Here is a 12977-nt window from a genome sequence, read left to right as displayed (position 1 = left end):
AAATATAAATAAAAAAAGTTGAATCAGACTTTAACCACCAAATAAAATGCAAATTTCCTAACCACAAAATGATTATTCCTTGAATTATAGTACTACCTTAAAACATTTGAATAGCTCTTTTTTCCTTCCTGATAGAAATTTAATAAAATATATACTTTATTTTATTCTTTTGGATATTTACAAAACTTTGTTAATTAGTTTTTGTCTACATCATATATTGAACTTTTATAAAAAAATTCTCAAAGTTACATAATTTATGACTATTTTATTTTTATTCTACTATTTAAAAAGTAGTGTAGAATATAGATCCATGTGAATTATAGAGTAATAACTAAAAGAACGATTTATTAATAGCTATACATATTCTTTTCTTATTTAATAGCAAATAAATATCCTTCATTTTATTTTAGAGATATTTTAAAATTTAATAATTAAAAATAAAAGATATCGATTTATTAAAATATATCAATTTAGATTACTTTGAATAATAAAGTTTCAAAATATTCACAAGAATCAACAGGAGTATATTTATTTTTTATTTTCTACTAATTCTCTGGTAAATGAGTACATAAATGTTGTTTATTTTATATATTGCCTCTTTTTTTTTTTGAAAAACTTTTACTTCAAACTTTTACCTTCAGGCTTCAGCACATCTCTCTCTTCTTTTCTCCTTGGATGGACTTGGAATAGATTTAAAAGTTTCTCAAGCGCCCGCTTGCCATAAAACTTCTACTCCACGGCATGGATCCAATCCCTCCTTTCCCAACGGCTCTTTCAAACTCCCCATCTCTTCTTCTTCTTCATCCCACCATCAACCCCATTGTTATTCCCTTCAATTCCCATCGCCATCGCCAAATGATGCTTTCGCTTCGTCAATCGCCGTCCCTTCCTCTCCAACCCACATTTCGCTCTCCCAAGATAACCTGCTCCGCCGTCCTCGGCGGCGGAAACGGCCGGAGAAGAGGAAAGAGAAGGCGAAGGAAAGCGATCGAATCCGCAGGGATATCGGCACTGAGGCAGGCCCTCTCCTTCGCGGCCTCGTTCCGGCGGCTCTGGCCGCCAGCGGCGCCGCTGGATATGCTCCTCCTCTTCCAGAACGGCGGCGGCGGCGGCGGCGGACGGCGAGGGTTTTGGAGCGGCGGCGGAGGGTGGCCTGAGAAGCGGATGCCGGGGAAGGAAGGGGGACTGGTGGGACTCCTCGTCTACCTGGCGGTCACGGCGGCGGCGTCGGTGCTGGGGAGGGAGAAGGATTCGGGGATTGCGGTTTTGGTGCCGGCGCTTCTGGGGTTGAAAAGGAGGAGGATTTGGAGGAGAGAGGTCGGGGTTTTGATATTTGGGTTTGCCTTCTGCCTTCTGTGTTGGGAGATCGTTGGGCGGAGAAGAAAAAATGGTTGGAGATGGATCCCTTCCTTCGCTTGGCGATTTTGATGATTTATTTACATTGGACTCTTCTTGTATTATTTCCCTTATCATTTTCTTTTTCGAGTAGATTTGCAGGAAATAAAAAAGGGTAGGTTTTTGTTGAATTAGCAAAGAATTAGATTGCATGAGAATTTTTTTTGTCCATTATTTTCATTTTGGTGTTAAGGCATGCTAGTATAAAAAAAACAAAAAAGATTTTTTTTTTTTTAGTAGATGGGGAGGGGTCCATCCCCACCCTAGAGAGGGGATTTCATCCCATGCCCACCCTAATTGATGTTAGATTTGCCATTGAATGCAATGCATCATAAATATAAATCAAGATGTGTTAACATTAACTGGTTATAATGAATTTAATGAAAAAAAAGGGTCCAAACAAACTAGATGTTCTTAGTGATACTGTTGTTCAAGAATCAATGCTTAAGGTTAATCTACATCTCGGTCTAGGTCGCAGCTAAGATTTTGGTTTGTGTCAATAAAAATCACTCGCCGATACGATATAATCTATATCTCAGCCCTGCTTATATCAGCCAGTGTAGACATTATCTTCCATTATAGTGGTTAACAATGATATCAAATTATCAGCCAAAATTTTCTAATTAATCTTTTTATAATCATAAATTTTAACAATTGAATAGTTAAAATAATGCTTAAAAAGGCAGTTAATCTTGCACTTGCTGTAACAGCTACACAGGAAGATTGAGAATTTCCCAGCAGATTTGCAGAAGTTACAACATTCCTCTCGAGTTCTTGTTGCAGGCAGGATCATTGGGTACATGATTATGCTCTGGATAAATTTTCTTAACAAAACATCAATGTCTTATCTAGCTACTTCAACAATGACAATTGGTTCGATACACTGTTATTTTGTAGGGCTGCATGTCAACCATATCCTTATCGATAAAAATAATCTTAGGCTGAGATGCATACTTATTTGGAATTGATTCAGCACTAGACTTGTATATTATTGCAACCCTTCAACTATGGACTATATATGAGAAGATTAGGCTGATCATTAGAAACCATAAGCTGATATTTTGCTACTTTGTATATATTCTATACGGTGCTTTAGCTGTAATAAGTGAAGTTTCTTCTACCTGGCATGTTCAGGCATCTCCAACTGTGTAGAAGGACAAAATAACTTTCTCACTATGTTCTTGTACTTGAATCAATTGGATGAATACAGAATGCATTTTGTGCATGATGAATAAGTAATGGCAAACATAAGATAATTGCAGGAATAAATTTTTCATTTTAATCTTTCTGATTTAAATTGTATAATCTCCATTTTATAAATCTTGGTTTGTAGACACTCCACAGATGAAACTTGCACTTTGAGTTGGCAATGGAAAACTCACCTGAGAAACTGTGGCAGATCATCCATAATATTTCAACTTTCTTTCTTGAGGGAAGCATAACATTTCAACTATGCTCAGAAAAAAAAGAGGAGTAAACTTGAGCTTTACACCAAGATCATTTTTCTATCTGTTCTTACATCATATAATCACCCTAAATGGAGAAGGAATGTAGAAAAGGACAGAACAAACTAAACAAGACAACTCTATTATGTTTTGAATTAGATAATAGAATGAGATCGCGAGAGTTTGAAATTGAATTGATATGTAATCTTTCTCTATAGTTTGACATTGCTTCCTTATTCTTGGATATTGCCAGTTCCAATTGGGTATGCACACTGGCATGCCAATTATTTCTCTATTCTGAAACACTTTATAGCACATAACACCAGGTCTCATGAATATCTAAGTGGTGTTGTCCTGTGCATGAAAAAACCAGCCGAAAAGACTTGCATCATTCCAACGACTCTGAAGAGAATTTCTTCAAAAACAACTTTGGAAAGTATTCCATTTAAACAGCAAGATGCATCATGGAACCGGATGCAAGTCGATTCAAATAGAAGTCACAACCACTTCACTGATCAAGCTTCACTCCACTGCTGCCTGAAACAAATAAATTTTGGTGGACCTTGGATTCCCATCTAAGGAAGAGGGCATAGAGGAGTTCATTCCAGGCATCTGGAACCCCAGGTAAGCACCAGTGGCTGCAATCCTGCATGTGATGTTGGGGGCGGGCTGTAGGACCAAGGTGATATAAGGACTGATGACCATCTTTTCTTTGCACTGTCATCAGGGTCACATTCAACAAATCCAACTCTGGCATCATAGCTTGACTAGAATACTCCATGGATACATTTGTGAATAGGTCTAACAGACAGGTCCGTGTTTTCAGTGAAAACCGTGAAGAGTTGAATTCAGGAAATGACTCCAAGTGACAGTGTCCTCTTCTCTTCCAATCCCCGCCGCTGCAAAATTTGTGATGTTACTAAGCAGTCTACTTATGTCTTAAATTATTGAATACTGCTTAGAATGAGATCATTCAATACTTTTTTATACATCCTTTTTTTCTGAGAAATAACTTTTTTATACATTCAGTAATAACTAATATATAACTGAGAGAATTCAAGGGGTTGAAATAGTTTGAAAGCTAAATTCACCCTCAGCTAAAGCGGTTTGGAGCTGTCTTGTTCCAGCTAAAACCCTTGTCTTTTCTTGAACAGATATAAACAGTAAGACCTTAGAAATTGGAAACTTAAGGAAGAGAACTTGGATGCCCCCCTCCACCAACCACCCACTCCATCTTGTCTGTTCTGTACACAGCATGAGGAGACAACCATCTTATACCGAACAGCTGGATGGGATTTGGACAATCTAAAGTTCAGATCTTTCCTACAAGTTTGAAAGGTTTATACCTTATAGACTTCCTGGAGACTAGGGAGAGTCAAAGCCAAGTGGAGAAAAGATTGGGATGAAGACCCTTTGGTTAAAGGAGTGCTCAGATTTTCAAAAACGCCAGGAAATCTTAGAGTCAGATTTTTGGCTGCATACTGGATAAGAGTGACTTCTTAAAGAAGCAAAAATAATTCTTAACGCCACAAAGCTCTGAGAACAATGCTGGACTCTGTTGCCTCTACAAATTCTTAGTGCTGGATCAGCAGCTGATCTTCTCCTTTCAGCCTGGCTGGTGTATTTGTGGTGTGTGTGTGTGTGTGTTTTGTTCTCTGTTTTTGTTCTGTTGCTCTCTTCCTCCTATTTTTTCTTTTATGTTTATAAATTGGATTGACTTCCTCATATAATCATTCTTGCATTTACTTGCTTCTGAATTTTCGTGGTATTAGAGCTACAAACTGTGGCCAAGGATCATGATGATGCATGCAGACTTTCCATGGGAGATCCACTTGTCATCAGAGTAATCACACTATCAGATTGAGCAGGAAAGTTGTAAATGCTGTCCTACACTTGATGGCATCATAACCTATCAAACAGTCATTCCCTGTGCCCGTAAAATGGTGCGAAGACCACAATTAACTTTCTCCAATCCTATGTTATCTTTAGGTCCAGCCACATTTGTATCACAAATTTTCAAAGAAAGGGACAGGCAAACACATCACATAATTCTTGATGATCATTGAGGCCCTTGTCACTCTAATGAAGTGTTGCAAGTCTTTGGTGGAAGGTATATTTTGCAATGGACTTCTAATTAATATATTCTAATGATCAAAATATAAAACACAGTGAATTTCACCTACAAGCACATATGTTTCTTCTTCATATTGAGAATTAAAATAGTCAAAAAAATTTAAATATTGTCAGGCAAGCCTACTAGGATACAGTAACACATAAAACAAGAGTAATTGAATTCTTGATAGATGATTGAAGCTATGCTATCTTATTCACGTAAACACTTGATTATAATGGCCAAAAAAAGAAGCTAGGTTTAAAATATAAAAGATAGAATTAATTAAACATGTAGAACAAGCTATAGAATATTAAACAAACCTGAAATGCACTGGAGAATACGTACGAAAGATGACCTGAGTCTTACTCGTATTAACTTCGCGATTGACCCAGTCAAACAATGTCCTGATTGATCTCTGGTAAGCACTTTCCACACTCATCCCCATCTTCACCTCCCTCCCTTCTTGAAAATAATGTCCACTATGCAAATTAAAATACGTTTAGAAAATTCATAGGCCGATATAACAACTCATTCATAATATGGCCCGACTTTTAATGCAGCTAAGTAGAGAATGAATCAGATACGAGGGAATAATAAAAGAAAATTTTAGAGACAACTATAAAAGATAGCTAGTGGAGATATTATCAGAATGCAATAGGTAGCAGCAAAGAGAACATCCTTAATTACAGAGGCTCTGTCCTTGCTATGATGGATCGATTGGTCAACCTAGGTAATTTGGGTCCAGAAAGGCCTACTTATAACTTACAAAACAATCACAACAAAGGGATCAAAATATTTGGATCCTGACACTCTAAAATGGAATCCTAATTCCCAGTAACTATAGCACTCTTTCAACACAACTTACAAGTTACAATCAAAATAAACTTTCCAAACATTGGTGGTCAATATAGGAATATATTGCTACTCTTACACTAGTACTAAGTGGCCAACTAATAAAATGACTAATGGACTGTTACCTTGGCACAAGACTTCCCCAAGGACTCTCCTATAAGAAAAATAAAGTTTATAAGATTCTTAATCTGATAATAGAAGGGAATTGGACAGACAATGACCTAAAGATTCATACTTCCTAATCAAAAGGTGTCTTGAGAACTTAAACACTAGCACGTCTACTCAGAGGCCTTCTTTGCATGCCTTTCGTGGTTGGCTTGCATAGACCTCCCGACTAGAGAAAGCTCACTATTGCATTTCAACTCCATAAACCTCAACAGATTCTTTTAAGTTTTCTTTAGTAAACAAGAGTTTATATGACCAATACCTTGTGAGAATGACAACCAAAAGACATGTTGGAAAGCACCTACGATGAAAAAAGAGATGGTCTTGAAGGAACGGATATAGTAGGCATTAAAATTAGAAGTTTGTCAATAATACAAAGTAGTGGCTAAGTTTTCCGTTATGAGTTAGATATAGTAATATCTTTAATATGGAGAACATGACACAAGAAAGGAGCCTCAAAGGACCCCTCAAGTAGGCCACATACTTCGGCAAGTAACAAAGCATGACATAAAAAGACGGTAAAGACTGCTTGAAGTACAAGGAAAGTAATGTATCTATCAACTACAGATTAACTAAAAGACAGCAGCAATGATTTCCTAAGTTACAAATTTGCAGAAGACTAAGCACGTTATGATCTTGAGTTCTTGACTCTGAATAGAAAAGAGCATTATGCCACAGCCCATGAATCAAACATAGTCACTTCTTCCAATTTAAAAAAATGAACAGCAAAAAATGTATCATGACAGCATATAAGTTGATTAGCTGCTGCAATGATAACAAGGTGGCTGACTGCATGATGTGTGTGACATATTTCATTAACAACTGAACCATTAGTGCGTTGAAGGTCACAAAGACAACCCTCCACACTTCTACATATTTAATATATCATTATACACTTCTTCGCTAGAAATTATTAACTAACCAATTGACTTCAAAAGGTTAAGCTGATGGGAAAAGGGTCAAAGATGTACATCAGGTTTAACACCCCCTCACGTGCAGCCTCCATTCACATGGAGGGGCCAATGACTCAAATGAATCAAGATAACAAACATAGTTATTGGAAGGAGTGAAGATAATACCAGGTCAATTAAATAAATAATCAGCTTGGAGGGGATTTGAATTCCTGACCTCTAGCATATGTGGCTCAGATAATTTTTTTCCCAAAAAGGCCACTGAAACTAAAGAAAGATGTCAGTGTCATGTTCACTAATATCCCTGTTGAATTAGGAACACATCTCTCAAGCCAATGGCCATAAGTTATGTGAATGTATATATGCAGAAAGATGCAAACATGCTTTCCAGAAAAAGGAGATGTAAATAATATGGTAAATAATATGATAAAGTTATTCGATAAGCACTTCTGCATGAATGTGCTGAATTTCTTTAAAAAATGAACAAGCAGAAAAATATAAATAACATATGTAAATTTATCTAGCTATGAACCTTTTGAGAAAAGAGTAAAGGACAGCTGCTTGTTCTTAAGATTGAGGCCCATTAAGGACAATAATTTCACAGATCATGTTCCAAACCCATAAAAAGAATGAAGAGAATATGAAAAAAAAGGAAAGAAAGAAAAAGGAATTTCAGCTATAGAATTACCCACTAATGGTCTTCTCATAATTCCACCAGTGGCCACTGTTGAAGATCAGCACATCAGCATCCCTCCATCGGGACGACTTCGAATCCATAACGTCCAGTTTAAGTGTTGACTTCACTTTTGCTGGCATTCCAGCTGGGGCTTGACCATGGAGCACCAGATATGGGGCCCTGTAATATTCCACAGTGCAATTGTAGTCCCTGAACTTAAACACTAGGAAGCCCTTATGTTTGGTAATAGGGTTGCCATTCACTTCATAGATAGAACCCCTGTCAGAGACGGCTGAAGAAAGCATGCACAGTAGAGACTCCCATTGGTTTCTTCCTATGGAGTCACCCGCAAATACCAACCGTCGGTTTTGTAGTTTTTCAAGCATCTTCTTGGCATCAAATCTTCAATTAGGAATAAGAAAAAAAAGAATTTAGAGAACATATAAGGGTGAGTGCGCGTGTGTATGTGTGTGGTGATATAACATTTTCCGCAGATGGAAAATAATACTATTATCATTCAAAAAACACAGTGTTCCTCTTTCTAAAGGGAAACAAAGCGCTAATGTATCATTTTTTTTAAAAAAAAAGGCAGTGCAGTCAGGGTTTTAAGAATTTATTAAGTGACCACCTGGTATTTCTCTATGCATTTGGTTGAAATTATTTAAATAGGTAGAGGGAAGGAATGTGTGACAGGGGGGGAAACCAACAGCCTGTGTTGAAAATGACATGAATTCTTGTTGGTTGCATCCAAATCCATCCCATCATGTTTCAGAAAGTTTTAGGAAGAGATATAAGCTAATTACTTCTGAATTCTATGATTTAGCGAACAGAAAGGATCAAAGAAGGAACATGACCAATATTTTCTGATTTCTCGAAAGGTAAGAGAAATCAATACTGATATTCTCTTAAAAGAAAAGGCTCCATGAGAAATGAATGACCAATATTTTTCCTTTTTATCACAATGGAAAACCAAGGATTTAAAAAAAAAAAAGGAATTGATGACATTCTCAAACTAGAAAAGTATAACAACATGGTAACATGGCACTTTGGTCAATTAGTGGACTAATTATAGAGATTATAAACAAGAACAAAAATCATCACCGGAGGCATAGATTTTACTTGTTCTAATGTTGCTTTTCATTATGATACTCATACAAACAAAACATTGTCAAACACAGACTGTGAGGGAAATAAATATTACGGATATTATGGATAAAGCACTTACATGTTTGAATAGAAGAAAAAAAAGTTCGAAGTCAAATAACAACGTGATTGTAGAAAAGGCAGGGGAAGTAACATAAGAAGCCAGAAATATGACAATAAACTGTAAAATTATACTACAATTATTTTTGTAGAATTGATCAATACCATCAGAAGTAAGAAAACCAAATAATGTCTAATATAAGATTAAAATGGAATTCGTCATCGTACAGTGTAGTTAATATGTCTGAGCATAAAAATATGAGAAAAGAATTTCCTTTACAAGATCAATAATAGTACACTCCACACATTATGCATGGGATAAAAGCAAACATAATACTAAAAAGTATGTACTTTTTCAAAGTAAATTGATTCATTCAACAGATAGTTCATTAAGGTTTTAAATCCCTATCTACAGCCTTGTATTGATCAGGTGCCTTGTCTGAATGTCACTGGGAAGGTACAGTCTCAACACTTGGGATGGATTATATCCAGGTGATTCATTAGAACACCAATTTTTCTTTTTGACTTTTGTTTGCCTTTCTGTTGTATATTTCTTTTAATGATTGTTTACAGGTTTATTAGAGTTTATTTGTTAAAATTTACGATTAGGATAGGTTTTTTGAGCTGATGGTTGGGTCTATATTGTTGGCAATAATATGAGCACCAGTGGTTTGAAAGAACTTTGACAAAAAAATTAAATCTAAATGAAACATCAATTCAGATAATTACTGAAATGCATGCTAATTACCTTAGAGAATAGCTCTAAATTATCTACACTGGCCCCAAAATATCTAATTATTTAATTATTTTTAGATAATCTTTGTCCAAAAAAATAATATTAGAATATAGAATTTTTGAAACTTAAAATTGTTCAAGGGCTTCTACAGACCCCCCACCCCACCCCACCCCACCCCCATGAGTACTTGATATACTTTTCTCATCAAACAAAGGCGTTTCATACTTTCATTTGGTTTATTTTTAGTTTCATGCAAATTTTGGATGCAAGTTCAGGTGACCAAAATTGATCTACATCCAATAATAATATGGTAGAATGTGCATATTTATAGTGCCAATATGCTATAATTACTTTCTTGACATTATTTTTAGTTTGTTCTAATGATAATTTTATTCCAAAAATAATATAATTCTTTTAAAAAATAGATATACAAAAAAATGAATATAGTGGTGTAGGTTGCTACCCAACCTATAACATACCATAATTCCATACCAATGAAAATATTTGGCATAGTTTACCCTTATTTTCTTGATTTTTGGCCAAATAAATGAGAAACAAGAAAAAACAGGTGGGAGACGGTATTCGTGGAGCCACCTAAATATTGTTTATAGTGGAGATAATGACATCAAGAAGTCATCCATCAAGGAAATGTCCCTCAGCAGCATTAAGCATGGACACATAATATGCCAGTCTGCTGCTTTTGCCCAGCCCTTGTTTGGCAGTCAATTGATGTATTCTGCTTGCAGTCTTAGGCCAAACAAAATGTTTTTCACCAATAGCAATAAGTATGATGGCCTCAATGAGTCATATAATGGAACCTCTACTTGCAAAAGAATTACAGTTGGAAAGAATATATAGAAAAGTTGATCTAACTGATACCTACAGCAATATTCTCTTGGAAGAATGTCTGCCTTTAATTGGATCATCCAAATGATAAATTTCTTCATATTTTTCTGGAAGAAACTAGATCTGAAATTCTAGTGTCATGAGTTGAATTAAAATTTTTGTATTGGTTTTGCCCATTCTCCCTGAGATAAGCAAGAAGGAAATTAAGAATCAGACCTGATTAAGTAATTATTGGTTATCATGGCAAAACTCTTAAAATATGCCAAAGGTCTGCAAGATACGTAGTTATGATTAGTCTTTTCCTACAAAGTTTTGCCTCAGATAGCAATAAAAGAAATTTCTTTTCTCCCTTTTTTCTCATTGTTTGCATTTTGAATTTTTACTTCTAGATTGGGAGGACATAATATGTTTTAAAAGAATGTTAGGGTTTCTGTAGGACCTGTAGATAATTAAGATTAGGCATTTCAAACATTGTCTCACGAGTCTGTCTCGCTGCCGCTAACTGAATATTCTAAACAGCAACTTTGCATGGTGCTGGAACATAGCAAGTCTAGAGACAACAGCGAGGTTATATCAAGGTGTAGCGATAATAAATTGACCCTTAATTGCCTCCATTTACCTATGACTCTTCCAAGTGCGTGTGATATTGCAGAATTTAAGCTGCCTGTTGAAGCTAGTAAATTGACTTGCAAACAGTCCACTTTCATAAAACTGAACAATCACTTAAGTGATGTAATTTGGAAGAATAAAGACACAAAATACTTCCTTTTGGACATGTTAATTGTCAATTGAACCTAACTAACTAAACACAGTGCAGTAAAACTGACAGCAAGCAGTATAGGCTGATAAAGTTTGGTGGCTTGCAAATGTTGAACTTCCCAAGTATCATGTAATCACACAAACTTTTAGGAGATATTTGTAATAATAAATGGATGTGATGGGAGAAGACTAGCAAGAACAGAGAGACATACAAAGCCATTTAAAAGAACACCACAAGCACACCCACCCACAAGACTAGTTTCAAAAAACAAACTAAAAGAGTTCTATACTTGCAGAATAAATTAAAAATAACATGAGGTGGGCCTCTTGACCTTCTCATCTTGGGATTTTATATGTCAAGTCCTCAGGTTTACACACAGCTCTTCACAGACAGATAAAGAAGGAAATTGAGAAACTCATTTTAGCTTACAATGTGGATAAACACTTCAACTTTAAAATTTACTTCAAAAGAAGAAAAGAAAACTATAATACATGGAAACTCCAATCAGATAAGAAGAAAAACAGGCTTTCTTAAAGGCACAACCAACAATTAAAAAAAAAAAAAACAAGAAGCCAGTTCTTTTTCTTTCGATGATTTTATGTTAACATTCCTACCTTTTGGAATCAATATACTCGGAAACTTCAGTAAAGTGAATATAAAAGATAGAATCAAAATTAAAAATAGCAACAAAGGTCAGGCAGCCTAATGAAGCCGCATACACAACAACGAAAAAACGCCAAATTCCATTCAAAAGATTGAAGAACCTAACAATTATTAATCAATAAACATGATATCGCATCAACAACTAATAATTTACTGCAGAAACATTATATACCTTCCAACTTCCATCAAGAAAAAGTACACCTTTCCACACAAAACTAAACAAGAATCAAAATTCAAAATAGAATCAGTGAGAGGGATTATAAAATACGAAACCTGGGTAAATTGCAATGCTTGGGCTGCCACCGCCACTTGGTATAGAAGTTATCCGGCCTCCCGTTCTCCGAGCACCGGAATCCCTCATCCAAGAACCGGCAACCCTTCGACTCATACAGCGGATATCTCTCGTCCCATACCCACTCCCCATCGAACAAATTACACTCCTCGTGAAATCTTCTTCCTTTCTCTTCCACCTTCAATCCCAAATTCCTCCACCCGTCGCCGCCCGCCACCCCCCGGTTGACGACCACCGTTCTGCCTCGGAAGCAGAGGAAAAAGAACAGGGAGACGGAGGCAGCGGCAAGGACGAGGCAGCCCGCCGCCGCCACCTGCATCACCGCACTACGCCGCCGCCTTAACAGCATCATCTCCCTGCTCTTCTTGCATCCATCTTCAAGAGAAGAAGAAGAAGAAGAGAAGATGCTGTTTTTCCTGAGTTTTACGGGTAGAAGAAACAGGGAGAAAGGGTGAGGATTGGAAGCAGAATCACTGATCGCGTTGTTTACGTCGTCACCGTGACGACAAGAAGACGAAGGACGGGCGGAGAAACATATGGCGTTTTTTTTTTTTGTTTGTTTGTTTTTTTGCGCGCCTTGGGGGCATTTGGAGGGGAATCCTTCGGAAGAATTGAACGAGGAGCCATATGAGTATGAAAATCTCATATACGGTTATGTAGAATGACAGTAAAGTTAACTTATCTGTCAACTTTTTCACTATCATCCTCAAAAAACCAAACTCTACCTTACATAAAGTTGCTAGAGTACAATTAACCTCTGGATTTTAAATAACTTCTTATATACTTGGTATTGGCCATAATTTACAAGAACATTCTATAGTATTAGTAAGAGAAGAAAGGGTTAAGAATTTACCCAGTGTAAGATATCACATTGTTCGAGGAACCCTAGATGCCATCAGAGTATAGGATCGTCAACAAGG

General features: G+C 36.4%; 1 protein-coding gene across 2 annotated transcripts; it reads right to left on the bottom strand.

Moving 5' to 3' along the window:
* Positions 1–2773: 2773 nt before the first annotated feature.
* On the bottom strand, positions 2774–12642 carry LOC103712330 (protein trichome birefringence-like 11). Of its 2 annotated transcripts, XM_008798818.6 has the most exons (4): positions 12039–12642; positions 7570–7959; positions 5274–5432; positions 2774–3739 (listed from the first exon to the last, which is right to left on the bottom strand). In XM_008798818.6, the coding sequence occupies exons 1-4, from the start codon at positions 12407–12409 to the stop codon at positions 3349–3351; spliced, it is 1311 nt and encodes a 436-aa protein (XP_008797040.4). In that variant the 5' UTR covers positions 12410–12642; the 3' UTR covers positions 2774–3348. The 2 variants fall into 2 exon arrangements, with proteins under 2 accessions (XP_008797040.4, XP_038971817.3); XM_039115889.3 differs by lacking the exon at positions 5274–5432 and having other exon boundaries at positions 12039–12558.
* Between the last annotated feature and the right edge of the window lie 335 nt (positions 12643–12977).

Source organism: Phoenix dactylifera, chromosome 12 (assembly GCF_051530095.1).
Source record: "Phoenix dactylifera cultivar Ajwa chromosome 12, Ajwa_hap1_PhDact_Kaust_v1.1, whole genome shotgun sequence".
Taxonomy (NCBI): Eukaryota; Viridiplantae; Streptophyta; class Magnoliopsida; order Arecales; family Arecaceae; genus Phoenix; species Phoenix dactylifera.
This window is presented reverse-complemented; position numbering and strand designations above follow the sequence as displayed.